This window comes from Fundulus heteroclitus, chromosome 3 (genome assembly GCF_011125445.2).
Source record: "Fundulus heteroclitus isolate FHET01 chromosome 3, MU-UCD_Fhet_4.1, whole genome shotgun sequence".
In the NCBI taxonomy this organism is placed as follows: Eukaryota; Metazoa; Chordata; class Actinopteri; order Cyprinodontiformes; family Fundulidae; genus Fundulus; species Fundulus heteroclitus.
Genome location: NC_046363.1, coordinates 9,925,158 through 9,952,371, shown reverse-complemented (window position 1 = coordinate 9,952,371; position 27,214 = coordinate 9,925,158). Strand labels below are relative to the sequence as shown.

Below are 27,214 nucleotides of genomic sequence, written 5' to 3'. Positions count from 1 at the left end.
TTAACTATTATTGTTTTCTAGTAAACAAGGGCTCTGTAAAGTAACAAGTGCATACCAATGAGTTTAATACAGGCAGACAGTAGGAAACCCTACCAGGGAAGGAGAAAAACTTATTAGTATTATTGTCTCCAAGCCATAACCCACTGGCTTCGAAGAAACACACTCATTGCCAAATAACGTTATGCACCCAGATAGAGCGTTGCAAATAAAATGAAACTGCATGTGTTGTAAAATTGAATTGAACCAAAGTAGAATTTGCTGCTCAGGACAGCTTAAAACATGTGGTCATAGGTTGCACTATCCCGTCAAGATCCCTAATTTGACTATAGATGTCAGCTAAACAATGGATTTCCACTTCTTGGAAGCTATGTGTCTGTCCAGAACCTGTGGAAAATTGGTCTGTTCTTTTCAGTGCAAAAATATATGCACACAATGGTCGCTGTGCAGTACATAGAGTGCTGTGTATTTTTATACCATATTTGGTACCAGTGGGCATTATTCCAACCCTCCCAGTTGTGGTGCAATTTTAAGTGCAAACTACTCTGGTGGTAGTGACAGATTGATGAACCTGTTGTCTGGCATACAATTATGTGAGACAACAATCGCTGTTGTAAAGGATGCAGGTCAGGATAACAGGTGCAGATATTATAGGGATATATAATGCTTGACACACAATATAACAACCCTCACTTGGTATAGTCTTTCTTTGGTGACCAGAACCTTCACAACATGTGTGGATACCCTCTGGCTGTAACATCTACCCACTCTAGCGTCATGTAACCCTACATGTTGACCGGCTTCTAGTAAACCCACATCTCAACCTCTATCAAACTTCTAACAATGCTATCTATGCCTACACAAAGCATCGTCTACAAGGAGCTTCTCTCGCTTCTAATGGAAACTCCAACAATTGCCACTTGTGATGCCAGTGCTTATGCCATCTGAAGCTTTTGGATGTGCCCTTTCTAGATGTGCCTCCTTATAATTTGAATAATTTACAGACCTATCACTAAACTGCATGTGCTCCAAATTAAAACCAAACTGAACCATGCTTCCCTGGGTGCTTGCCTGTTTTTGTCGGTGAGTGTAGTCGCCAGCTGTCTGGTGAAATCTTTTTTAGTTGAAAGGAAATGCAGAGATAATTCAGGGGGAAGAAAATTTTGTTTGTGTCGGTTGCAATGGAAGAAACTTAGCCTGTAATAGACAAAGTTGAGTCATTCCTGAAGTTGGTTTTCTATCATAAATTCTCCCCAACTGGAAGGGCTGGTAAAAATTATTGTCCTTTGCTCTGATCAGCATTTCAGGGTTTTAAACTAAGGACTAGATTAGTGATTTGAACAAAAAAAATAAAAGTTTTTCCTTACTAAACTTTACAAGTTTTAAATTGTCTAAAGATCAAATTCACATCAGTTATCCAGTGTCTGCTTTGATGAAGCTAAATTATATAAAAAAAAACCACAATAACATTTTAACACCCATTCAGACTAAGAATTGGCAGAGAAGAGGAAGACTTAGATGTAGTGTGACCGTGTGACTTATTTGTTACTCCCAAAGCTGTGGGGAGGAGGCATATGCATCACGGGACGTGCCTTACGATTTTCCCCAACACACCAAGCCTGGTCCCTTGGCCTTTAAAACCCAGAGAGATGACGTAAATGTGTTCCCTTCTGCGTTATTGCTTATCACCCCAGAGGCTGGATATGTGATTAAGGTCTTTTCGAATATAGTAGAAAAAAAATCATAACAACATAAAAAACAGCCACATGTCATGTGGCACACTAAGACTTCACTTGTACCTTTTACTTGCTACTATCACTTTTATGTTCTGTTGTTTACAATCTCATACACTGGAAACAGACACCCTATTCATTGTGACAAGTGTATAGCCAAAAACATTTAATGACTGACACCACACCCCTTAGTATGTTTCAGCAATGTGTAGGAATACAAACAGTATGTCTATTGTGGCTATGAAGACTTTGTTATGCTTAAGGGTATCTTAACACTAGCCAATTAGTTTGGTCCTGGCAGAGTCTGTGCATATGTGCTTACATAATAGCTCAGCAGAGAGCCTGCTAACGTTGATCTCGCTCCATCCTTCTGCTTAGTCTATGTACAGTACGCACCTCTGTTAGACCTTCAAAGTTTCAACTAACAAAACAAATCTATTCTCTATAGTGTAGTGATACACCTGATACCTGTCACTCAGAGGCTCACAGGAAGCAGTTTAGACACACTGCACTGCATACGAAATTTGAATAGTGAAAGCAGGATGATCGAGTGGGGTCACAGCACTTTCCTGCATTAGCTGAGGTCTGAAGCTCTTGAAACCACAGGCTCAGCTCTGCAGCTTCTAATGCTGCTCAGGCAGTCTAATCCAAATCAAATCAACTCTTTTTTTTTCACTTCCTGCCTATCTTTTGGTCCTATGAGAATCAATTACTTCTAAAGTGTGGACAAAACCTGGGGGTCCTGGGCTCCTAGAGCAGCAGCAGTCCAGTGCCTTAAAGGACTTTTATTGGATATCAGAGTTGGAGGAGATTCCAAGGAAAATAGGTCTTACTCATTATTAGAGCCAGCTGTGGCTTTCCACACTGATGACTCATCCATTTTTGTTTCTCCCTGTTCTGTTACTTTTTTCATGGTGTGGTAAGGATGGCGGTTGAGGAGGAGGAGGAGGGGGGGATCAGGATTTCTCCGTTAAAAGACGCAGCCAAGTTGATACTGAGCCGAGATCAACTAGTTGTTTGGCATTAGGGAGAGTATTGGGTCAAAATCTGTATTTGCTCACAGTTATTATCCATGCACTCACTGCACCACGAGCTATCTTTTTTATTTTTTAATGTCTCCACTTTCCTTCTGCTTTTTCTTTCCAGTGCCAATAATAAAAACCGAACCCGCTGATGAGTTTGATTCTGTCGGGAGTGTTGGCCGCCATTCAAAGCCCTACTATGGGCAGCCCAGGCTGACCTCCATCATGCCCGTTGCTGAACCTGACCCCTGTCTGGTTGGTGGCTACCCTCCTTGCCCACCTCACCATGCTGCCATGCCACCTTTGTCTCCCAGCTCAAGTCCTACCCTGCATGATCTTTCCAACGTTACATTCAACAAATGCCTCCCCAACAGCCCAACTCATACCGTACCACCAGGCAATGTAGTAGCACCCATTCAGGAGACTCCTTGCTGCTCTAATCTTCCCCATCCGACGTCACCAGATCACAACTCTTCCCTGGGAATGCTCCACTCCCAGGGCAGCCCGGGCCCCCTTGGTTACCACCATTCCGTCTATGCCAACAGTAGTTCTTCATCTTCCCCGGTTTCTGACCCTTCCACACCTGGTGGGCCAGCAGAGACACCGTTTTTTCAAGCATACAGCCCCAGCCAGGCAGAGGCATCAGGCATCTCAGCCCAGGCTGCAGGGAGTCCAGCGAGCCTGCTAACTGAAGACACCAGTCCACCATCAACGGCCATCACCATCAAGCAAGAGCCCCAGGAACTGGATCAGATGTATCTTGATGATGGTAAGTTGCTACTAAGTTACCTATTCTAAAAAAATAAAACAGTAAATGTCATGATCGATGAACAAGGTAGATTTCTCCCCCTGGCTCTGGGGGCAGAGTTTGGCTCAAATGGTAGAGGTATGGTATCTTGGTATCTTTTTCACAAGGTATACCGGGACAGAGTGGGCGGTAAATAAAGAAAAATGTCCCTCCTCTGCTATAATCAGTTTTTTTTTAGCCAAAAAGCAAACTTCTTGATTTACCTGCCCCTCACCCATGGTTGGGTGATATGGATCATGACCAGAAGAATGAGATTCAGGATACAAGAACCAGAAATAAGCATCCACTGTAGGGTGGCTGGACTCAACCTTTGAGACAGGGTGAGAAGCTCCAGACCCAGGTGGAGCTCAAGTTGGAGCCACTGCCAGTTGCATCAAAAGGAATCAGTTGAGGAGGTTCAGGTATCTGATTAAGATGCCTCCTAGGTGCCTTCTCTTGGAATATGTCACAGTGGATGGAGCACCCAGGGCAGCCCCAGAACATACTAGGAGGGCGTGTGAATACCTTCGAATCCCTCGGATTGAGATGGTTTTCCTCCTGGATCTGTTAATATGTGACCCTAACTTGTATACTTTGAACACAATGACTGGATAGTAACTTTTAATGAGACCTTATCTTACTGAGTCTAATAATCCCGTCAGAAATGGCCGCTTATCTGCCAGTCCTCACACATAGCCACACCCTGCTGCACCTCTCAGTATTTCCTGATGAAACTCTGGCAGCAGATTTGCGTCACATTTGTTTAATTTTAGACCCGGCAGATTTATTTGCTTTTGGTGGAACGGTCAGCCCAGCTCATAGCGGCCCGAGTGGCTGCTTTGCTTCAAAACGCTAAACTGCCTTGATGGGATTTTGAAACAATCTGTCAAAACATCTGAACACCAAGGTCAGCCGGGGTGCAGCAGAACAAAAACAGTGGCACACGCATAACGAGCCAAACTGTTGACACGACGACTAATGAAGGAAGCAAAACAATGGGTAGGGGCTTCCTGAACTGAACTGCTCCCCCCCCCCCCCCATACGTTTCTGGGAGCGACGCCGAGAGGCAGAAGGCAGAGGCTTTGTTTTCCCGTCTTTTCCCCATGGAGTCGACACAGTGTGGCTGTCGTCATCAAGGGAGACTGTGGGGTCACTACGCTCTCTCTAGAAATGAAACTAGTCACACCCAAGGGACCGTGTTGGCTTCATTGCCTCTTGTGTCCATTTCACATTAGGTCTCTCAGGTCAGCAACCTGTTATCTATGTTAACAGAAGCTGCACTTGTTTTGATTTATATCCATATAGCGTAACGCTGGCATCATGCCAGTCTGGAATAGTAAAACCAAAACGTTTGCATCCTTGTGGAGGTTGGGCAAAGACACCATCTCATTAAACTCAGGAATACCGCTCTTCCTGCGTACCTTTTGTTAAGTGAGCCGATCCTGCCTGATTGTGTTTGTGTATGTGGTTGTTGAGCAGGCTCGTCCACTTTATCCACTCCCCACTCAACAGCTCTGGGACCGGAGGGGTGATAGGCATGAGGGGACCATGGGAGTTTTGCTGTAGGACTGTAATTGAGATTAAATTCAGTGCTCAGCATTTCTGTCGGCACTGATGAGTCCCGTTAGTCCTCAGTTCATCAACAAACTATACAAAGACTGCTCTGTTTTCTCGTGTTAAACTTTTCAACCCCATGTGCCTTGTTTTATACTCCTGAATATTCAGATCAGTTCTTGGTAATATTAAATTGTACCATCCAAATTAAATCCTTCTTCTCTTTATTAAATAGCTATGGCATATATATTATATGTTTTAATTAGAGCATTTTCTGGGTAAATTTAAATTTTTTTTATTATCCTTCATTTTGGTAAGGTGTTTACAGTGCAATTTTTTTGCCCCCTTACGTATTTCACACCTAAATGTTTTAGATAATCAGATCTATTTAATATCAGGCAGAATTAAACTGGGTAAACACAAAATTGTTTTCAAATGATGATTTTATTCATTAATGGAAAAAAGCTATCCAAACCAACCTGACCCTATGTGAAATAGCACACTTAATAACTGGTTTTCCCACCTGTGGCATCAATAAATGCCATCGAGCATTTACAATAAAATGAAAATTTGTAGTTTACGTAGCTGTGGGGGAATAATGGACCATTTATCTTTGCAGAAATGTTTCAATTCAGCAAAACTGGAAAGTTTTAAAGCAAAACGAGACTGTTTAAAATCATGCCATTGTGAATTAGATTCAAGCTTGGACTTTCATTAGGCCGCTCCAAAATGTATAGATTTTTTTCAAGACATATAATAGACAATTAGATATGATGTTGTATGTTGAATTATTGTCCTGCTGAAGAAACAAAGAAACTGCAGACCATCACACTTTTTTTCTGAAATGTTTTTGTACAATAGTGGTTATCACCTTGGATCTCTATCATACATGTCATTTTTGCCTAGTCTCATAGTTTTTGTTGAATCGTGAAGACTGATCTTAACAGAAACTGATGGAACACCAACTTCTTTCCATGTTTCAGCCTAAGTCAAACAAACACCTTCTGAAGGAAAGAAATTTGCTAGAGTTTTCAAGAATAACCAGGAACCAGGAACAAGTTCAACATAGACCCTCAGAAAAGTGACACATTCAAGATAAGATGCAGGCTTGAATTTGTTACTATAGTTTTCTGTATAAATATTCAAAAACTATGTCAATAGTAGCTTATGTAGTTCCCAACTTTTGAACTCAATTCTTTTTTTTTTTTCCATGAAGTTATTTAGGGTATCGGTCCACTCTGACAGTCATGCTCATGATAAGTATTGTAAAGATCCGACCAGACCTGTGTCAGTTCAGAAAAAGGATGACCTTACATCAAATCTACTAAATCTACATGACTAGTGAAGTCATGTAAATGTACTTTGTCTCCCCACAAGTTCAAACTCTGTCACTTTAGCAATCCTTCTCAAGCATGGTGGCCAAATATATTCAGCCAGTGATCAACGTTGCATTAGTGATGCACCAGAATGTGCTTTGATTGAACAAGGACAGGGAGGGAGCTCCTTGAAAAACCTCAGTGAGCTGCCTTTTCACATCACCTAATGTCTGAGCAAGCATCTGTGGTGAGCTGCTGGAGTCCCGGTAAGTGTGCGGTGGTAACACCATCCTGCCATGGCATCTGCTGCTCGCAGGCCTGGCCCCATCCCAAACCCCTTAAATGAGCCCTAAGCTAAAATAAATAAGATCGGAAGGCGGCTTGCAGGGCGCCCCGCTCCCGGTTCACACGCATTACCGCCCTATATTAGCGAGTCAGTGCTCCATTAGTGAAGCAAGACAGGCGGATGACCTCACCACAGTAGCGGTGATTTAACGCCAGCCGTGTGGAATAGCTCTCCTCCTCAGCAATCGGGAGGCCAGTGATTTGGAGTCTGCGGGAGCAAACTTGATCTTCCCCAAGAGTGGCGCACCACCCACGCTTGAACGCTGAGGCCTCCGGCTCTCATCAGCCAGAGGAAATGTGTCTCTCTGGCCTGGTCCGGGTTTTACACAGCCCCCGAGAAATCCCTCAAGTTATCAACAGTGAGCTACTGTACCGCAAGGACCAGGGTTAGTGTGCAGGGAGGTGTAAAGCCCCCAGACTGCCGTAGACTTTCTCTGTCATAAACTGTTAAAGTCTTCCCTGCTCTGTGATAGAAGCACCACAAAGCAGGAGGTGATTATACTTGTGCGATGCAGCAAGGGAGGAGCTAGAGGAAGATTCCTATTGGCATTAAGCTTCAACTCTTTCACTCAGTGGCATCTTGGCGCTCACTCCACCACAGTTTTACTTCTCCTAGCTGGAGGTACACCCACAGATCAGCATGCTTTAGTAGACTGAAGCAAAGGAGTGTGAAACACCCGCTGCCAGAAGACTATGCTTGGTTGCATTGTTGACTCAACGTCGTAAACAACTCACGGTCAGGCTCACATAAAAACCAATTTTTAGACATTGCTTATTTACTCACAGCCCACTATCTGTGCTTTACAAGGCACACGACTTGGAAAAATGGCAGACAACTGACATCAGTGTACATGAGTATGCACCATTAACAGTTGAGTTGTGCTAATTAGGTCTAAAAAAAGACAATTTAAACGACTGCACATGTTCTGGTGTCTGACAGGGTTGTTCTGATGGGACCCGACACGTCTCAAACCGTATCCCTGTGATGCGTAAACTTGCAATAAAAATGTCGCAACGATAGGTCATTTTGCAAAGTACTGTAGTCTTACTTTCTCATGAAACAAACAAAAAAGAAACACGTATTTCTGTGGTAATAGGTGTTCAAGTGCGTGTGGGTGTGGGGAGCACAGAAACAGCGTAAGGCTCAAACAGCTAGAATAGGTAGCCACTGTTTGTCCTGTCTCATTAGCTGCTTTGGTGAAGGGTGATGTCATGAAATGCAGTTATTTGCAGCAGACAGCAAAGGAACGTGAGCTAATCAGTGAGCTAGATTTCTACCAGCTGCCTCTCCAGGAAACAGAGGGCCCTTATTCCCCCAAAATAAGAAAAAAAAACACAAAGCACAATACAGCCTCTGCCGACTTTTTTGACATTTGACATATGTGCTCTGATTGCCCCGTGTTACGATGTAGTTTTCCTTGTGATTGTTTCCTGTTAAATTCAGAGCCGGCGCATTTGAGACTCCGAGAGGCTTGTTTTCTCAAACTGGAAGCAATATTGTTAATATGTCCTTTCCTCTTTCCTTCCTCCCAACAACAACAACACCAAAGACAGGATTCCAACTTTCTCGAAACTCTTCACTCGGGTTCTGATGCCTCCGAGGGCAACTCAAGGCATTCCTCATGGAAACTTTTACACATTCTGGCAAGTTGCCTGGACCCCAGGACTCCGCAAAACCCCTAATGATGATTGAAAGCGCATCCACAACACGCTGAAAAACATGCTGAGTAGCTAACATTGAAGAGTGCCGCAAGGCAGGATTGGAGGGGGGGCGGGGGGGGGCAACAGAATGAGAGGATTTTTGGGCAAAGGGCGTTCATTAGAGAGGAGTTTGAAGTGTCTAATGGGACTTACAAAAGCAGGGCTGCTCCTGGATGCAGACGGTGTGTGTGTGTCTCTCTTTAAGATACAACAGTCGGCTAGATGCAGAAGCACTGTAAGGGACAGTGCACTTTCAGTCCACTCAACCTCTGAACCCCCAGCCTTTAGGGAGCGGAGCAGGTCAAAGTCCTGCTAATAGTGTAGGGAAAGAGACGCCGTCTTGTGGTTAAGTGCAATGCCTAGAACATAGTCTCCTTCCACATGTAGACATATTGACAGGTACAAGAAAAAAAACGCGATGGCTTCTTTATTATTTATGACCTCAGACAGGATGCGGATATTTTACTGTTGTTGTTATTACTGCCTTCTCATATTAGGAATCTGCTTTCCTGGCAGCACGTCTCATGGAGAGGTATAAGTAAAAGTTTGAGCTTCTTGAAGGAAGTTTTATAGCCATGGGAAGAATTAATTGGTAGGTGCACTCATGTGTTAGCCTTTGAGAGTCGTTGACTGCCAACAATATGGATCAACAATTATGCTTCGGGGATTGGCAATAGATTTGTTTCAATTTCCTCTCGTTGAGATTAAAAACCATTACTCCTTCTGTGTGAATTGAGCAGCTTTGGCTCTTATTGCCCATTATCCAATTCTACAGACTTCAATGAACACTTGAAGTGGTGAAGCTAGATATTCAGCATGCAGATCAATGCAGATATTTTGATGTTATTTGTGCAAAGTAATCAATTAGCTTATTGCATTTTAGGCACCTTGTGTTTACTGGATCGCCCAAACTTGTTAATTGTTGTCAGGTAGCAAGGGGATCAGGATCATTACCTCCCTGGAAGGAAAAAAAAACCCTTTGTACAACTTAAAAGCTCTCAGTTGGGAAACATTCCCATAAAGCGAGTATTGGTGTGGTTTAAAACTATATTCATTTGCAATATAAAGGATGGAGGATGCAGCTGAAGTACATTAATGGAACCAAGAGATTACGTGATGTCTTCACATTAGGGGAAAAATACCTTTGCTGTTTAGCGGAAGTCCTCTGAATTACCTTTGCACACTCTGTTTCCTTTTCCAATTCCTTTCTCTCTGTCCCCGTGACTTAACATAAGAGCATCTCAGGTTCTGGTTCTGATCACAGCTATCTGTTACATATTATAAAATCCACTCAATTGTTGATGACATTGCCTCAAATCGCTTGCAGTTTAGCAAATAATTTGATTTTGTAGTTAGAGATAGCACTAGAATTGAGGTCCATGTCTTTAAATTTTAAAGCTTTGTAAAAACCGTTCTGAACATTATTGGTTTTAAAAAGTTAAGCACCATGAATCTGGAAGAATTAGATTCATTCACTCTGGCAGGTTGTTCCTTTTTTTTTTTTTTTTTTTTTTTTTTTTTGCATGTGTCTGCACACCAAAGACCTTGGCGGCTCAGCCAGGAGATCTGGTCTGGTTTCAGTCGCTCCGTCATAATATCCAGAGTCACTGTGAAAGAATGCGTCTGCTGAAAAGCTGCCGTGAGATTATCTAAACAAATTGGGTTTCATTTGTGTCTGAGGTCCACACACGGAGACACTTAGTTGAGAGACTTTGAACCAGTTTTTAAATGGGCTCTGTATTTCCAAACAGCCACAAAATGTATGAAGGAGAATCGCCATAAAGATACTTTTATCCAGCGATCTTCCCCCATTATTCAAGATACATAAATAGTAGAAAAAAATGAACTTAAATATAAAACTCTCCTGTGGCGCAGACACATTTAAGTCTATTCATTTAAACTTTATAACTTTGCCTCATCATAAATAATGTTTGTCTTATAGTTTCTCCTGACACAGCCGTTTAGAGGCTCGGTTTATGTGGCTCGCATTCTGAGGTTAGGGCGACACGCGTTGAAAAGCCACCAAGCCGCGTGGATCACAGCGGGTCAGGACTAAATCACAGCCTGCGGCTTGGCCGGGAGCTTCCTCTGTGTATCTGTGATCATGGAGTGACCGCGTGATGCCAGACAGTCTTATTACTGAATCACATTATGACAAATGTCAGCGTTGTTCTGACAAAATCATCACTGAGTGTTCTTCCCAACAAAGCTCGGAGGTTATCTGCGCCTTGGAAGAAGAGACGCCCAAGCTTCGTTTTCTACGCAGCTCCGAAAGTTATCTGCTCACTTTCTAGTTCAAATTATACAATTTTATTTCTTTTATACGGCCAGCCATGTGGCTGCAAATGTTGCTTTGGAAAGGATTGGATTCATTTGTTTTTAGTCTCAGACCAAATTAGTCTTTTTTAAACTACTTACTGCATGCATTAGCTGCAGCTGCAGCCTGAATCGATGTTTCTCTATAGAGAAATTTTCCCGGTAATCATAAATATATATTTCAACTGCCATTTTAGCATCATGCCAAAGTATTCACACCCCCGTGAACTTTTTTCACATTTTGTCACATAACAACAATTTTCAATGTAAAGGACTATCACAAAGCAGTGCTGAACCAAAACTGAAGTTCTTGGCCTGCATGGCAACAAAAATCTTTGAGCCCACGATTTCAATTATAATACATGGTGGTGGTTGCATAATGCAGTGTGGGTGCCTTGCTTCACCAAGAATAGTGAAGCGTGTCAGAGGCAATCCTGGAAAAGTTGGCTTGAGTTGATGATTGCTGTTTACAACTACCCACACATTTCAGATATTGGATTGTAAAAAAACAAACATGAAAATCATGTATCATTTTTCTCTTACTTAACTTCTTCGTGTTCGCCTATATCATGAAATCCTACTAAAATATATTGAAGTTGTGGTTGTACTGTAATAAAAAGGGAATGAATACTTTTGCATGGCACTGTATGGAAAATATCCTCTATTGTCCCTCAGTGGGGAAATTCAAGTCTTTTCCTAAAGTACAAAATAAGCACCGTTATTTTGATGAAAGGCACTTTTCATAGCGAGGTCAGTACTCATATTTTTTTTTCCTGATGAAGTGTCTAGAACATGGACAACAAAGCAGTTATAAAAGTTGAATGTGGTTCATAGAGGCGATTCTCTATTAGAATGGTTACCAAACTAAGGTTCCTGTTTCTAGCTGTTGTATTTACAGCGCATAAATACCTGTGGCAACAGTAAACAGGAGTGGGTCTCCAGCCCAGACCACTTAATAACAGCTCCCCATCTGAAATTCGTTAGCTCAGTGAAACAGTATCCTGCAGCGACGGATGTCAACATAGAGGTCTGATCCAGCTTGGTGGGATGGGGAAAGCCGTTGGGTTTTTTGGAGCTGTTGGCAGGGCTAACGGTCTGCTCAGTGTACGGAATACCTCAGAAAGTAGAGATGGAAAGTGTAAGTGAGTGAAACAAAAACGGAGCTCTGGAGAAGTGAAAATGGAATCAGTCATAATGTAAATATCACCCTTTTTTGTGTTGATACCCACACCACCTACAGATTTTTTTTCACATAGGTCAACTTCACATAGGTAAACTTCATTGACGACTTTGAATATATATAGACTGTAAAATGAAGAATGTAAAATAGATAGAGTGAAACTATAGTCTGTGTATGGTGAGTTAAATGGTGAGGAATTCACAAAGTCCTGTATGTCAAAGTATCTTTTTTTATATATATATTGGGATCAGAGGATTCTCATTCTTTCCTCACATCCAGGAATATTCAGTGAGCATGAGGAGAAACAGGTCAGCCATAGAAATAAAGAAGACAGAGACACAGACAGACTGAGAGAAAAAGAGAGGAAAATCTGAGGTGGAAGAAAGTAGCATACAATCTTAGTGATTTTCCCTGGCAGCGCTTAACAAATGTGCTTCTCTCTCTCTCTCTCTCTCTCTCTCTCTCTCTCTCTCTCTCTATCACACACACACACACACACACACAGAGAAACCCACAGACCCTACGTACTTCTTCCTTACCTAAAGCTGTTAAAACTAAAACGGCAAAAGTCAAAGAAAGAAAAACACTGCCGGAGTTAAAGATCACATTTTCTTCCTCTCCCACTATTGGCCGCTTGCAGCGTGGAGACTTAGCAAACAGTGGGTGAACAGTTTTACGTTAGGAGAGGGAATCCACAGAACCGCTGAACTGTAAGTGTCCAACTGTTGACATATGACCCATGGCAGGTATAAACTTCAACTGGTCCCTCGACTCGCTGATTGCACTCAGCTGAGCTCAGATTAGCTCGAATAACATGCCATCAAATATGGAAAAACTGTTTCTATGAGGAATACTGAAATTAAAGGAAATATTACACAGAAATTGTAGTAAGACACAGATATGAACACTTGTGTAGCAGGTAAACCCGCCCTCCTACTCCTTATTAATCAAAATGTCTTTTTTGATAAATACAGTTATATTAATGAGTAGATCTGTTAAGGTTTTTTTGATTTACTGTCCCATCAATTAAAATCTGATGTTGCAAGAGTTAGTTGTGATATTTCATTATTTTTCTTTTGTTAAAGTTTCTCTTATTTAAGGGAACTAAACTAAGCGTTAAAGTGTGTTGTGGAGAATAGAGTTCTAAACTTTGGCTCTGCGCATAAACGCTATATTTCACATTTGTCTAATTGGCAATTGCCAATAGCAAAAGAAACAATAACTAATTTAGCACAGAAATACTTTGGCTTGGCTATTTCATTAAGTTTCCAATGCCTTTCTGATGTCTTCCTATAGTCTTTTACTAATATTTTATAGGTTTTAAGCTATTAATAAGAGCAGCTTTTGGGATATGTAAGTAACCCATTTGTCTGGTATCGATTGCTTACAATTGATCAGAAGACACTGGTAAATAATTTATCAACACTTCCTGAACAGATTCCCTGAAGGCAGTGATACTGTTGATTTAAAGCTGTATTACATTAGAACATGCTCTTGCGTTGCACACTTTAAATCTATGTTAAAATGTCTAATGCATTTTAATTGGATCATGGCACGGTAGCGGAGGTCTTTTTCTGTGAAAGTGCACACATGGCAAGTTCAACCCCTGAGCTACAGTATCCGTTAAATTTCTGGGATTTGTAACAGGTCGAACAAAGGCAGGTGAAAATGTGATCCTTTTGATATACAGTTGGCAGCAAACATCTCTGTCTAACCTGCTGTGTCTGAGAAAGCAGCTCTTTCTTTACCTCTGACTCGTACAGTCTGGAACTAAACAGGGTCCAGATGCAGGTAGCTCTGGCTCTCTGTGGAAATCAAAGTGAGGTTGAGCACATTGGAGAGGAGATAAGTGGCCTCTCTCCACCTTCCATCCTCCAGTGTGCAAAGAAGTTTGATGATGTGCCCTGAAGAGACCTTCTCCATGTGTTTCTCAATCCCTGCAGACTCTGACGAGTGAAAGCTGCGCTCTGCAGAAAGACTTAATCAGATGGTTCTTGGCTTCAGCATTGAGTTGGAGCTCTAGTGCACTTGCAGGGTAAACTGAGAGAACACATTCTTAGTTAGTAACGTCTTGTTTACTCGCAAGGTTGAGCTGACATCCTGGATAAGTAGAAATGTGACTTAGAATAAAGTCACATTTTAAGCAGAAAAAAAAAATGTTTATGCAGCATTATTTGTGTGCTTGTTTTGATGTGGTACAAATTATCACAAGTGCTAATAAATAGTTTATATTTGCAGCTTTTAATACATGTTATTGGCATGGCCACCATATTGGATATTGAACTTGGATCTGCTCAGTGACCTCAGACAATTCCGGCAACTCAATCTGAAAATGTTCGTAACTATGGAATACAAAGCTGTATTAAAAATGTTAATCATAAAACTTTAAAGGAGCATACCGTAAGTTCCAGGATTTTTGTAGACGCCCGCCCCCTCTGGTGACAAGTCGTAATGACACCAGTGTTGTGCACATATTAATGGGAGAAGAGGAAAAGCACCTGCTGCTGCGACTGCACAGCTCTTGTGTTTCGAGGCATAATTTCTTCTGCTGTAAAAAATGTATAAATATTGAAATTAGTCCATGTTCTTTCGCTAATGCACCTCAAAGCAGCCAGGTGAACGAGAGCACGCAGTACATCACACCCAGGTGCACGCCTACAACATTTGGCCCGAATCACTCTCTCATGAACTGACTAACGGAGCGACCTATAGAAGCCACTGCGGTAAATAGAGGATAACTCATTTTAGATGTCGGGCAATTGTAAGTGTATGTATGGGAAAGAAAATAAATAATATTTAACTTCAAAACTTGCAACATGCACCTTTAAGTTTGTCTTCCTGTCCTTATCCTGTCAAGATATTTTAGTTTGCCTGATAATTTGGGATTATTTTCAAATTTCAATTGATCATCCAGAGGTCATCAGATGGATCCATACAGCCGGCAGCTTTAACAAATGTAACTTTAGCATTTTAACACGGGTCTTGTTTGATGAAGAAAAGAGTTGCAAATTGTAGTGTTGAATATTTTCCAATAAAACGTTTAATGCCTTGGATATAGAATTATTAGAATCAGCTGAAATGCGGGGTCAGTCTGGCTAAGCTGTTATCCATTCATCTACTACTCGAATTTATTTCCTCACCTTACTACAAAATCACAGCGATATCACATTTTTATCGCATTTTTATAGCACAGGTAAGGTACATTTTACTGATAACTTCACAGAGCATCACTTCAAAATATCAGAACTACCCCTTTAGGCAGTTTTTTTTACTCTGTGGATTTGGATGGAAAATTGTCTCACAGCCACGAGTGGCTTTTTGTTACAGCTGGCCCGATTTTTATTTTTATTATTTTATTTTTAGCAAGGACAAATAACATGCATGGGTATCCTGCAGATGACAGTGTGGGGAGTTTTTGTATTTTCATGCATGGCAAAACAGAGGGGTTGCCCATAGGCCATGACATGCCCTTACATTCACCCATCACCAGCAACAAAGGACGAAAAAAACAGGAAGGAGCCGCTTATGTGGAACCACCTACGTGTGATGGATAGTGAACAATAAAGCATGCAATGACGTAACCCCTTTTTTGGACAGAGAGACAATCGCTTAACTATGTAAAAAATAAAGGGAAATAATTTAAAACAGGCAAAAGTTGATTTAAAGCTCCCTGCTACTAGTGCAGTAGTAAATTGTGTTCTGTACAGGTGCACAGCCAAATTTCAGCCAAATGACCGCAGCCTACAGCAATATGATTGCTTCAGTATGCTCCTGTTTTGGGTTTTTTGTTTTTTTTTTCACATTGTGTGCAGACTTCCAAACCAGTAAAATCTCGAGCTGTCTACATCAGTCTCCGAAGGAGCACTCGTAGTCCAGACTCCTTCGCTGCAGCTTTATCAGATGCCTGAGTTATTTTACCATAAAGCCACCGGTAATGAGGCGTGCAAAGAGTTTTAATGTCTCCTTTCATATCTCAATCACTAAGATGTGTGCATTTTGCTCGGTTTGATGCTTTTTAATGGTGCCGTGTTTGCTTTACGCTTCGCTGGCTGTGTGAAACCGAGCTTTTGTTTTCATCAAGCCATCATCCGCGCGCACAGAAGCTCTTTCGCTTCGAACTTCTGAGTGTGCTTTTGATAAACGCTTTGATTGTTGAGCTCTGTTGTGGTATTCTCGCTCTTTAGCTGCGTGAGTACAACTTAAGCCCATCGGGCTGAACTCCGTAAAACCGAAAATCTGAGGCACAAATTTTTGACGCAACATGTGCAAACCGAGAATTGGAACATCTGCACTATATTTGGTGACTTTTTTCTTGCCCGTCTGCGTTACGTTGCAGGGCACCACGCTGTGGATATCTGTGAAATTCACTACGTGTGAAGCATTTCGATTCAAAACCCTGCAAAATGAAATTGGATTTCAAATACTGCTAGTTATCCGGTCTCTGACGACCGCAGAATGAATTCAGAAGAGTCATTGTTAAGGGCGCTGGAGATCACCTCCATGTAAACACCTCCCCCTTCTTCCTCCCTGGAGACCGACCTCAAGCGCACACACCCGTGGCCCACTGGGCCCGGGAGGAAATGAGAGGAGGAGGAGGTGGAGAGGGCCGTGCGGCGGGCCCACAAAGAGAGACAGACTGTGGAGTGATAGGGAGAGGCAGAACATACCACCTAAGATCAAAGGGAAAGGTGGTGCGCCAAAGTAAGCTCATCAGTGGTGGGGCTTTCAGTAAAAGTTGTTGTCTTTATGGTTCTAATTTGGGATACCACTGTTTTACTGCTCTCTGACCTTTCTAGAAAACCTGCCTCTGTTTAAGGGGAACAGGTGAGGCACACAATGAAACTGCTGGTTTCGTGCCATTTTGTTTTGGTAACAGATCTGATTCGTCCACAACATCCAAAAGATAAAGCCGGCCGTAGACTTGTACATATGAGTTTCTTTTTTGTGTTGAGTCTAGTGTTTTATTAAAGTATGGAGCTAAATAGTCATTCAAAATCTTACATATCATTGAATTAAACTACTTATTATTCAGAAGACTTATGGCCTGTATCCGTTGATTATGGTTCTGATCACCACTGTTTGACTCTTTTGTAAAATCGCCAGTCATCATCCATAATCAAGCCAAAATGAGCGTTATTAAACACCTGCAGGTAGAAATTATTTCTTGGAGTCGTGTAACCTAATTTCCTCACAGCAGAGTTGAAGGAGCTTTTAGATGATTTCTTTACATCATTGTTTGACAACGTGAGTACGTAAAGTCAGGTAAAAATTGACATGGCCGGTAAAAAATGTCCGTTAAAAGTTGGACGTGAAACAACCAAATCTGTGAAGGTACAGGAATTTGAAGAGGTTTTGCCAGTTTTTGACCTGAAACTCCATGCCTAAAAGAGAATGAGTACAACAACCATCTCCTGTGTTGGTCAAGTCTGTAAACAACTGAAGTATCTCTGTTCCGGTTCAGAATTCTGCGACTTAGATGCCTCCATTCCTCTGTGTTTGATTTCTGAAAGGACCTTTAGCAGTCCCATCCAGCTCTCCCTCTGATGGCGGATGAGGGAACTGAGATTGCAGTTGTAAGAATATGAGAACTGTTTGTTGTTTTTGGAGCATACTACAAAATATTTAATCACTGTACAGCAAAGCTGAGTTTTTTTTTAAAGAACAGATTGAAGCATTTTTTTTATTGCAATGATGTGGATACTGTCCAAACCTTATCCTTGTATTACGCAGACTTTTTTGTGACAGTAAGGCCTTAGACTATTTAACATCAGTGATGAAAAAAGCGCGCTGGTTCTTAGATAGCTTACATTATGCACTTGCGGTTACAGCTGAAAGCAGATATTTATGTACACTGTGTAAAATGATGCACCTTATCTTATCTGACATCAAATCAGACCGAAAACATTTCCGGTTTCAGTTTTGGAATTAAAGTTATTTCTGTTTTCTAAATGTTTTTTTTTTTTTCTTACGTTCCACTAATTCAGAAGTTTACGAATATTTTGAAAACACCCCCATGAGGGATTAAGCGGGTTAGAAAATGGATGGATGGACAGATGGGATGACTAAAACAATCATTTGCTTAATTTTTATTACCCATTTCACCTGAAAAACTGGGTCAAACTGGTTATTGTCAAGGTTTCGATTTCCGTCCAGATCTCTTTAGATTTCCACCTAATGTCTTTTCTTCAAGGTGTAATCCACTTTGTGAAGTGCACCCGTCCCTCCTGCAACCAAACATCCACTCTGCATGATTATGTGCAAATTTTACCCATGTTTCTTTTAAATGTAGCTTTACTAAATATAGCCCAGCAATTCTGTTGCAGTTTTATCAAACCCCAGGGCATGTCTAGAAAGAATAAAGTCTCTGACCGTGCGTTTATTTGCCAAATGAAAACTGGCTAGTTGTTTGTTGCACTTAGAGAATGAACAAGCACGGTTTGGAGTGTCGACGCTTACCTACCATCACACACACTCTTCAGCTTCAGCGGGTCTTTATTCACAAGTTTCAAAGCGTCGTCATTCTTCGCAGCAAGGTGAAAGGTTTACTGACAGCCCCGCATGGCTGCTGCAGGTTGTTGTAATACCTCACATTTTGAGGTAGACCCACCGTTTCTCAAAACAAACTCCAGCTCTGCTGCCTTTTTTTTTTCCTAATCCTATCTGTCAGTTTTGCAGACTGGATGGTTCCACATGGGAAAGCCTGAGGCTTCACACTTTCAGCCTCGCCGTGTAGATGAAATATACTGTCTGCACATATCATCACATCATTAGGCCCAAAGGGAGCCCTGCTATGGATTAGAAGCTGTCGACCTGTGAGGCTCGGATGAATTTATGAAGCACTTTATCAGGATGAAGAATGAGTGGAACGCTTTGTCTCCTTCCATTCGCGTTTATCCGCGTGAATAATGACTGCGTCGCCTGCCGCTGCGCTCGCTCTCTGTCGCCCGCCGCATCTTGATCCCCCTTGCCCGTGTCGTGCTGTGTCACGCGTACGTGCGTTGACCTCTGACCCCCTCCCTATTTTTGACACCGCTGCTTATGAGCAGAAGATAACTGACGCAGTCTGAGCCACTTGAGCCGCGTGTGGGAGGCGGCAAATTGTCCATTAAGTGTTTGAGCAGAGGCCGAGGGAAGATTTGATATAGTGGGGGAAACAAAAGTAATATGCAGCCGGAAATTCAATTGTCTCCCTCCAGCAAGTTGCAGCTTTGGTTCGGCTTCCCAACCGAATCAATTTCACATGAAAGCACGAGTTCAGATTAGGTTTATTACTGAGTCCACCTTGCAGTTAGTCTCTTCTGTTCTCTGCACAGATGTGTGTGTGCGTGTGTGTGTGTTTGGTGTTTACATGAAAGAATTGCAGTGACTCAGATGAACTTCCTCATGCAGCAGAAACTCTGATTGCCACAATAGAAGGAAGCGCTCTCCTATTTCTCACAGAGCCGACGTGGTACATGTAAGCATAGGAAATATTTCCCTTTGCTTCATTGTGAAGGTCCTTGACCTGAGGATAACTGCGGTTAATACATGTTGGTAAAGTAAGAGAAGAACCAGGAAGCTGCCCTTCTCTACTTCAGTGTCAAGAGACCACGGCTGGGAACAGGAGTTGCGGGCCAAAAGCCGCCGTTACAAACGCAAGTTCAGAGGTCACATTTTGGATCGCGGGCTGAGGGAAGCCTGGGTGGAGCTGAAGTCGGTCTCAGCCGGGCGTGTGCCGGTCAGGCCTGCTTCCAACGCGAGGGGATTGTGTTACGACAGCTTGATCCTCCAAGAGGCTCTCAGGCCTTGGGGCTCGGCATCTCAGACCACAGGGCATCCTATGCTCCCTGAGGAAGCCAGCTGTTATCGAACCCCAATGCACAGCGCCCGCCTCTACCAATGCTAACTAAATCCCCAGTGCAGGTCAGGTTCATGCTGAAAGTAACTAAATGAAGTCATAATGCCCTTACCTGCATTACCGTATAAAGAAGGAGGAAAATATAACACCGCAATCTCTTTGCTCCTGTGTAAAAGAAAACATCCTGTATACAGAACATATACATCTTTGCAAAAAACTATCCAAAAGTGTTTTTAAAACTGGGGACTAGACTGAAATCCCTTTGCCCCACAATCGAAAAAAATACTGTATTGAGATACAGAGATGTGTAAAAAGCTAATTCAAATCTCATTCTACTTTTAGTAGTGCATTTCAAAAGTCGCGATGACAGCAAAGGTTGTTGGAAGCATCTGAGTGGTTTTCATACAGTAAAGTAAATTTGGCAACCCTCAGATACTTCCCTAATAGTGCAATATCAAAATTAGGAAGCTAAACTAAAATTCTTCATATAATCAGATCTTTATTTACTTTTATTTAGTGCCCACCTATAGGCTTAAAAAAGATATGTATGGATGGAAGGATGGATGGATGGATGATTAATATTGTTATTTTTGTAAATGCTTACCTCTTTGAATGCTATAACCTAGAATGAATGTGCAATCACTTTGAATTTCTACACATTTCTGCAACTTATTTTGTGCATTTTAATAGTATTTGTGAAGTGGAAGCAAGGTACATGGCTTTTAATTCCGCTTTAAAAGTAAAATTGTGTGCCATGATTTTCTATGACACCCCTGATTAAAATCCAGTGCCTGAAGTTCAGGTAAACATACAATTAATCTGCAAATCTGGGAATCTGTTGACAGGACAACTATTAGCTGTGTATACTCCATCCTGAACACACCATCCCCACCTTAAAACATGGACTTGGCAGCATTATGCTGCGGTGGTGCTTTTCTTCAGCAGGTACAGGGACAGTGAAGCTGATCAGGGTTGATGTGAAGATATACACGTTTGCATGCAAGGAGATTCTGGAAGAAAACCTGTTAGAGGCAGCAGTAGATTGGAGACTGGGGAGGTTCACCATGCAGCAGGGCGAGCAAACATAAGCATACTTCCAGAGCTACAATGGGTTTAGATAAAACTACACTCTGGTGTTAGAATGATCAAGTTAGAATGATCCAGTCACCTCAATCAGTTTGAACCTGTTGCATTAGTTGAAAATCCATCCAGTCTCACCAAGTTCGGGCATTTCTCGTGCACAACTCCAGGTTTGTCACATACAATACCGTTAAACTAAGCAAGGTTTGTGATCACAACCACAAACCTTTAAGTGGAGTGCATACTTTTGCAGAGGATTGTATGACAGATATGAGTTATTGGTTGTCTACAAGCTCAATTCAGAGCTCTTCTAAATTTCGGTTCAGATGTCCAAATCATCAAACAGGAGAGTAAATGTTTCTTTCCACTGTAACCTTATATGTAATCTACAATAATAAGGGTTATCTGCCCTCCGTTGGATGGTTAAACATATTTTGCGGTCATTTGCATGGTGCAAATCTTTGCTCTTGCATCTCTTACACTCGAGAATCTGCAGCCCTGCAAGTCAGCAGTTGCCCCCTTGTGTTTTGGAAGCATGCACACTGATTTCCTTCGCGGCAGGTTGAAGCAAATCGTCTTCCATCACAGCTGATGCAGACGGGTAATTCTAGCGCGGTCAACATTTACTCAGCCTGCCGTCACGCCCAGTGGGGACAGGCCTCTAGCTCTCTGCCAAGAAAAGCCACACAAAAGAGACTCATTGTCCATTGAGCCGTTAAGCTTAGATGGCATCACAGTTAAAGTGCAGTCTTAATTTTCATGTCACTCTCTTACCTGGCCCCAAAAATAAACCTCCCCGCTGCCCAGCCTTACGTATAGGTCCTGACAGGTCCGGGCTGCGGTTTACTGATTGCAGCTAATAAAAGGATGTCACTCTGTTTAACTAGTGCTTCACGGGACACGTGTTTCTTTTTTTTTTTTTTTTCTTCTTTCCTTTTTCAGCAGGGGATTATTTGGAGCTCGGTTTTCCGCTGTTTTTTGTTTATTCACAAGAGCGTACCCTCCCAGTTACAGGTTTCCATTAATAACCTGGCCCGAAAGAAAAAGAAATAAATAAATAGAAAAAGAAAAAACAAGTTTCCAGAGCTGCAAATAGACACAAAACAGAATGCCGTTTTCATAAAACTCTTACATCGTGATGGGCAAAGGTTACGCCCGTACGCATTATGCAAAAAGCAAGAATCTTTCTCTACTCTTCAGCTTATCGTCCGTCTAAAAGCAGTTTTGTTGTCATCTAGTCTTCGGAAAAAGTGAAAAACGATAATGAACGATTTATTGAAATAGAAAACCCGCTGGTTCCTTTTCAGTGATGAGATTTTGTTCAGGTAAGAACCCTGAGGATCACACATTCAGGTTCTTCAAAATTTCTCAGTTTCCCATAAATTGTTGCAACTAAGCAGTATACGCGCGATGCATCATTAAGCAGCTATAAATAGCTCGGCGGTGTTGTCTTGCGGTGCCACAGTTGGCCACATCCTGTTTCTAAAATTCTCACATCGGTGACAGAGTACAAAGATGACAACACAGAGGCCAGTGTTGTACCTTCAGCAGCTCTATGCGGCTCTTTTTGTTTTTTTTTTTTCAGAGTGGAACATCACACTACTTGCCAATGGAAAATATTAGTTGATAAAACTCGAAAATAACACCGCCGTTAATACGTGGGCGGACGAGACGTCACATATTTTTAAAAAAAGAATGTGAGTGAAAAGAAGAAAGGAAGCAACGGAGTTCGTTGTGAGAAAAAGAAAGGGGAACATTTGTGGCTCTTTTTTTTTTGTTTTGTTTCTTTCTTGCACAGTTGGGTTTTCCCAGCCTTTGTGCAGAGTTACCTGGAGCTGTTTTCTCACCTCTGCAAACAGACCTGAGCAGCAGCACTAAAGCTGGATCATTTCATTGTTGCATATGCTTGTTACTTCCTTTATGTCCCGTAATGGTGCAGCTAAAAATAACCTCAGCGTGTAAATGCCTGCTTAGCCTCGGAGTGGAACAGGGTTGAAAACAGCTAGCGGTGTTGGCACATGTTGGATTTTTCCGAAGGGAGTTCCTCCCGTTGAGGGAGGTGAGTCCCGACTAACCTGTGTGTGTGCGTGTGTGTGTGTGTGTGTGTATGTGTGTGTGTGTGTGTGTGTGTAAATAGGTGGATGCCTGCATTCAAAGCAAAGTGCATGAGACCCACCTCTTTTAGATGCCACAGATTATTTCTTTTTTTACATTTCCTTCCGTACCCCGTGATTGGTTTCATTTGTAGTAACATCCTTTAATTATAGCTCATTTGAGGTTTTTAGATATCATTTATTCTCATGCAACAGATAGTTGGACATTTCTGTGCGCTAAGTCTGAATTAACACAGACTCAGACTGCGTTGGTGCTGTTTTCGTCTGAAAATGTGCTGATGCCACAGCGTTTTTCTAAAGCCTATCTGTTGATAATGAACTGCAGGCCTCCTTTGAACCTCAGAGTGGGTGGACTTCCTCTCGCTGGTCTCACCCAGCTTGTTTGTCTTTCTCTCTCCGCGTCTACTTTAGCCGCCGTTATCACCCCCCGATGCCCCCGAGACGAACGGAGCTGCCTGTTTGCGGGTCTCGGGGTCCTCGCCATCTTTCCCGAGTCACTTCCCTCTGTTTTGCCAGAGAACACAGCAGATAAAACGAGGGTACTGATCCCTGCCTGTCCGACCGTGGGAAAAGTGCGGGCACAGGAACCGGTTGCAGGAAAGACAAGACGGTGGCCTAAAAGCACAGATGTGTGTGCGAGGCCGATATGCTTTCGTAATGACATCAATATCTTTGGACGGCAGCTGCTGATATCTATGTGTTTGTCTGCTTGGAAATGCCTATGCCAAGTATTTAGCATGGTATCACTGTGTCAGAGAATGTGATCACACCCAGCCAAAACCTTCAGCTTTTCTCCAAAAAGAGCATGTGTTTTTCTTGCATCTATTTGCTTGCATTGACTCCGCTGTTTTTAAGGCAGGGACTCTTGTGAACAAAGCCTTTGCAAATACATTCAGACGGCTGGATTAACTCGTTTTCTCGTCGCTAAACAATAGAGGCAATTGGGGGCTGATGTAAACCCTTGAAGAAGTTAAGCCCTAATTCGTTTACTCGCCACACAGATTTGTTTTTTAAAGGTGTTTTTATTCAACCAAGAAAGTTTAAATTTACATTTTAATGGCAAGTTGACAGTTCTTTATTACCTTGTGAACAGTCAGTGGAAACACATTTAAATGCTTCAGATAATTGCTGGTATTCTTTACACTTGCTATAACAGGTAGAATATAACAAATTAACTAATTATAGGTGTTAGAGCTTTATGTGTGTCAATCAAAGGTGATAAAGGTGGCAAGTTATGGGCTGTGTTGCTTGGCCTAAACATACCATTTCCCACAGTTAAGGTGTGAATCCTGCTTTTGTGTCTAAAACCGCCAGTTGATTGCCTTCCTAAGGTTTAGCAGGTGTCTTGCAATGAATTTCGAATCAGTATTGCTATTGGTTGAAAAGGTTTTGTGATGTCACATGCCTACAGAGCTACTGTCCCGCTGTGGGATATGAACGCAGCTCCGTCTTGTGCTTCTGTAGCGAGACGGGAGTTTTAATAGTGAGGTTTGCAGTCCCTTCTATCGATTTTCAGGTTAGCAATTTCTTAGCTTAGCATTCAGTTAGTTTATTTAGCACATATTTAGCTTTAACTTTTAGCCCAGACCACACCCAGCCCTCACCCCTGCCCGCATGTTTCCTGGTTCACCAGACACCGCCTCGTTCTGCACATTTTTCAAGTATGAAAGTGGGCGAAGTAAGAGTCACAAGTTTATACACAATGTGAAGAAATTATTTTCTCAGCGCTATCTGCATCAAGTAGTTATTGATAAGTAATCTAATTTCTGTTAACTTGAAAAATAGATTTGTTATGTATGCATTTTTTTATAACACGCTGTTGAAATAATTTGACTTTTCTTTGAATTGTCCTTTTAACTCCAATCAGACTGTTTAAATCGGTATTCAGATATAGTACACCTTCCATTATAAATGGATATATTAAAAGAAAACGGAGGAGAAACAAATTAAACTGACTCCAGCTTCCAGGGTTTCGGTGCAACTGCCTTGCTATGGTACTAAAACTAATATATTGACCAGCCGTTTAAAATAACTGTTACACAGCCTCAACTATGTGACTTTTAACAGATTTTTAACATTCTGCTGTTTTTCTCTTTGTCTTGACAGTGAACGAGATCATCAGGAACGACCTCTCCAGCATTTCTGTGCACACTCATGCGTAGACGTCCAGATGTGTTCTGCTGCAGCACCCCCTTACCGACACACACACACACACACACACACACACACACACACACACACTCTCCAGCAGAAACATCAGCCAAAAGGATGACACGAAAAAGCTAGAGAATGAAGAAAAGAAGTTTTTGGCGAGGATCTCATGACTGAGTGTCATCATCGTCAGCTTGTTGTTTTTTTTTTACTCAGAATGGCTCTGCAGACTCAAACTGACAATCACCGGCAAGCTCTGTTTGAATAAACGAGGTGAATGTCGTATTAAAAAATATAAAAAAATAAGGGACGTGATATCAGGGGCAAAGTATGTGACTACACTTGCCTTAATTCACAGCAGATGTTTTATTAGTGGACCTAGCAGTTCAAAAAGACTGAAATACTCCTCTAAAAGTGACAATCTTCATTTCAAGTCTGCAGTAATGCATGGACGGGATAGATGTGTAGTAAGTGTCAGGCTTCATCACTTTGATTCCTTCAGCAACAACCAAACTGGTGCCTTACAGCGGTCCTACTGCAGCAGCAGTCATGTGCATATGGTTCATGAAAGCCCAAGCAAAAGTTTTTATATGACATTTTATTGTATCATTTCAGCGATTTGTTTACAGAGGAACAGAGTTAAAGGTTCTAAAACTATGTTGGCTGTCTTTGAATACACGATAATCCCTTTTTACTTGCTTTCCTATAATTATGCTTATTAATGTTTTTCATGTATGCTGAATGTTATGTATTATAATTCTTTTGTATAAACATATCTGATAAAAAAAAATGTATGCCTTATGCTTCTGTCGCCAACATTAGCCACTTTGTTCCTCTCCTGTATCTGCAGTTTTTTTTTTTGCTGTTTGCTTTTCACCTTAGTGCCTTTTGTTTTAAAAACTCACCTTTTCTCCGTCTTCCAATCCTCGTCCCACACCAAGTCATATTGATGCAAAGACAATCAGAGAACATGAAGTGCAACTCTTTTACTAAAAGTTCCTGATTAGCAGGAGCTAACCTTTTTGAGAGATGAGTTTGTTGAACAACGGTATGCTTACCTGCTGCATTTAGAAAACTGTCTGCTACTTCTTGCACTGCAGGCGCGCCTGTTAACAGGTTAAGGGTTTTTTTTTTTTCTGAAATTGCACCACAGGCTCTGTTCTGTTTAGCATCTGGGTGATTTTTACAGAGGAGTTGGCTGGACTGTTACATATTTAGAAGGTGGCAATAATTGATCTTTGTAAACCAAAGGATTTTATCTTTGGCGAAGTTATTGCCCAAGTCTTTTTTTTTTCTTCTTCTTTATGAGACTTTGAGTGTGGCACGGTTTTCTCGTACATCAAATATTATGCACTTTACAGCAGACTTTATTTCCTTCAGGCCAAACATTGTAGAGTGATTCATTCTGGTGTGTCGCATATAATTTCTTGTCTGTAGCCTTTTTTCATGTTATCTGTCTTATGGTGCATGCACGGCATACTGTTGCTGGGAATCATTTAGCTGATAGTAGCTTCCAGAATAGCTTCCTTATACATTTTTGGACATATTCTGTATTAGCATGACTAACCTGTATGAAAAAAAAAAAGTTTCTATTTTGTGCCTTACTCTCTTCCATGGCTTAAAAATGGTTGCAACTGTGTAAAGCTTTCCTCTATAGGCACAAGGTGGAACATTTCTCTTAAATATGACATATTTATGAAAAAAATTAATTTGTTTAAAGTGATTTTAATTAATGTGTTCTCTAAAAATGAATGAATAAATCACACAATGGTGACCACAAATAGTCTATGTTCTAGTGTCTTTCACATATCAGCATGTACCAAACCATGTTTGTGACTAGTATTGTAAAAAGGTCTTCTATACTAATCTTGACAAAAGAAAATACATTAGTTGATTGGTTATTCTGAATGTGCCAACGGACTCATAAAACAGGATTAGTATTATAGGAAGTCCAGGTCAATTTTTCCATGTGTGCCATTAAAAATGTATAATCAGAGAAAGTAGTGAGAAGTTTTAAAGATGCATAATTAGAAACTGCTTAGAAAAAAAACAACCAGACTTTATTTAACCCAAGAGGGCTG

General features: G+C 41.6%; 1 protein-coding gene across 3 annotated transcripts in view; it reads left to right on the top strand.

Moving 5' to 3' along the window:
- LOC105933382 (nuclear factor of activated T-cells, cytoplasmic 1) overlaps positions 1-26,718 on the top strand; it is a 75,089-nt gene extending 48,371 nt beyond the window's left edge. For 2 of the 3 annotated variants that reach the window (XM_036129943.1, XM_036129944.1), the window contains exons 9-10: positions 2,877-3,521; positions 25,089-26,718. In XM_036129943.1, the coding sequence (XP_035985836.1) occupies positions 2,877-3,521; positions 25,089-25,144 (701 nt within the window). In that variant the 3' untranslated portion in view covers positions 25,145-26,718. The remainder of the gene's footprint in view (positions 1-2,876; positions 3,522-25,088) is intronic. The other variant, XM_036129949.1, reaches the window with a different exon arrangement.
- The last annotated feature ends 496 nt before the right edge of the window (positions 26,719-27,214 follow it).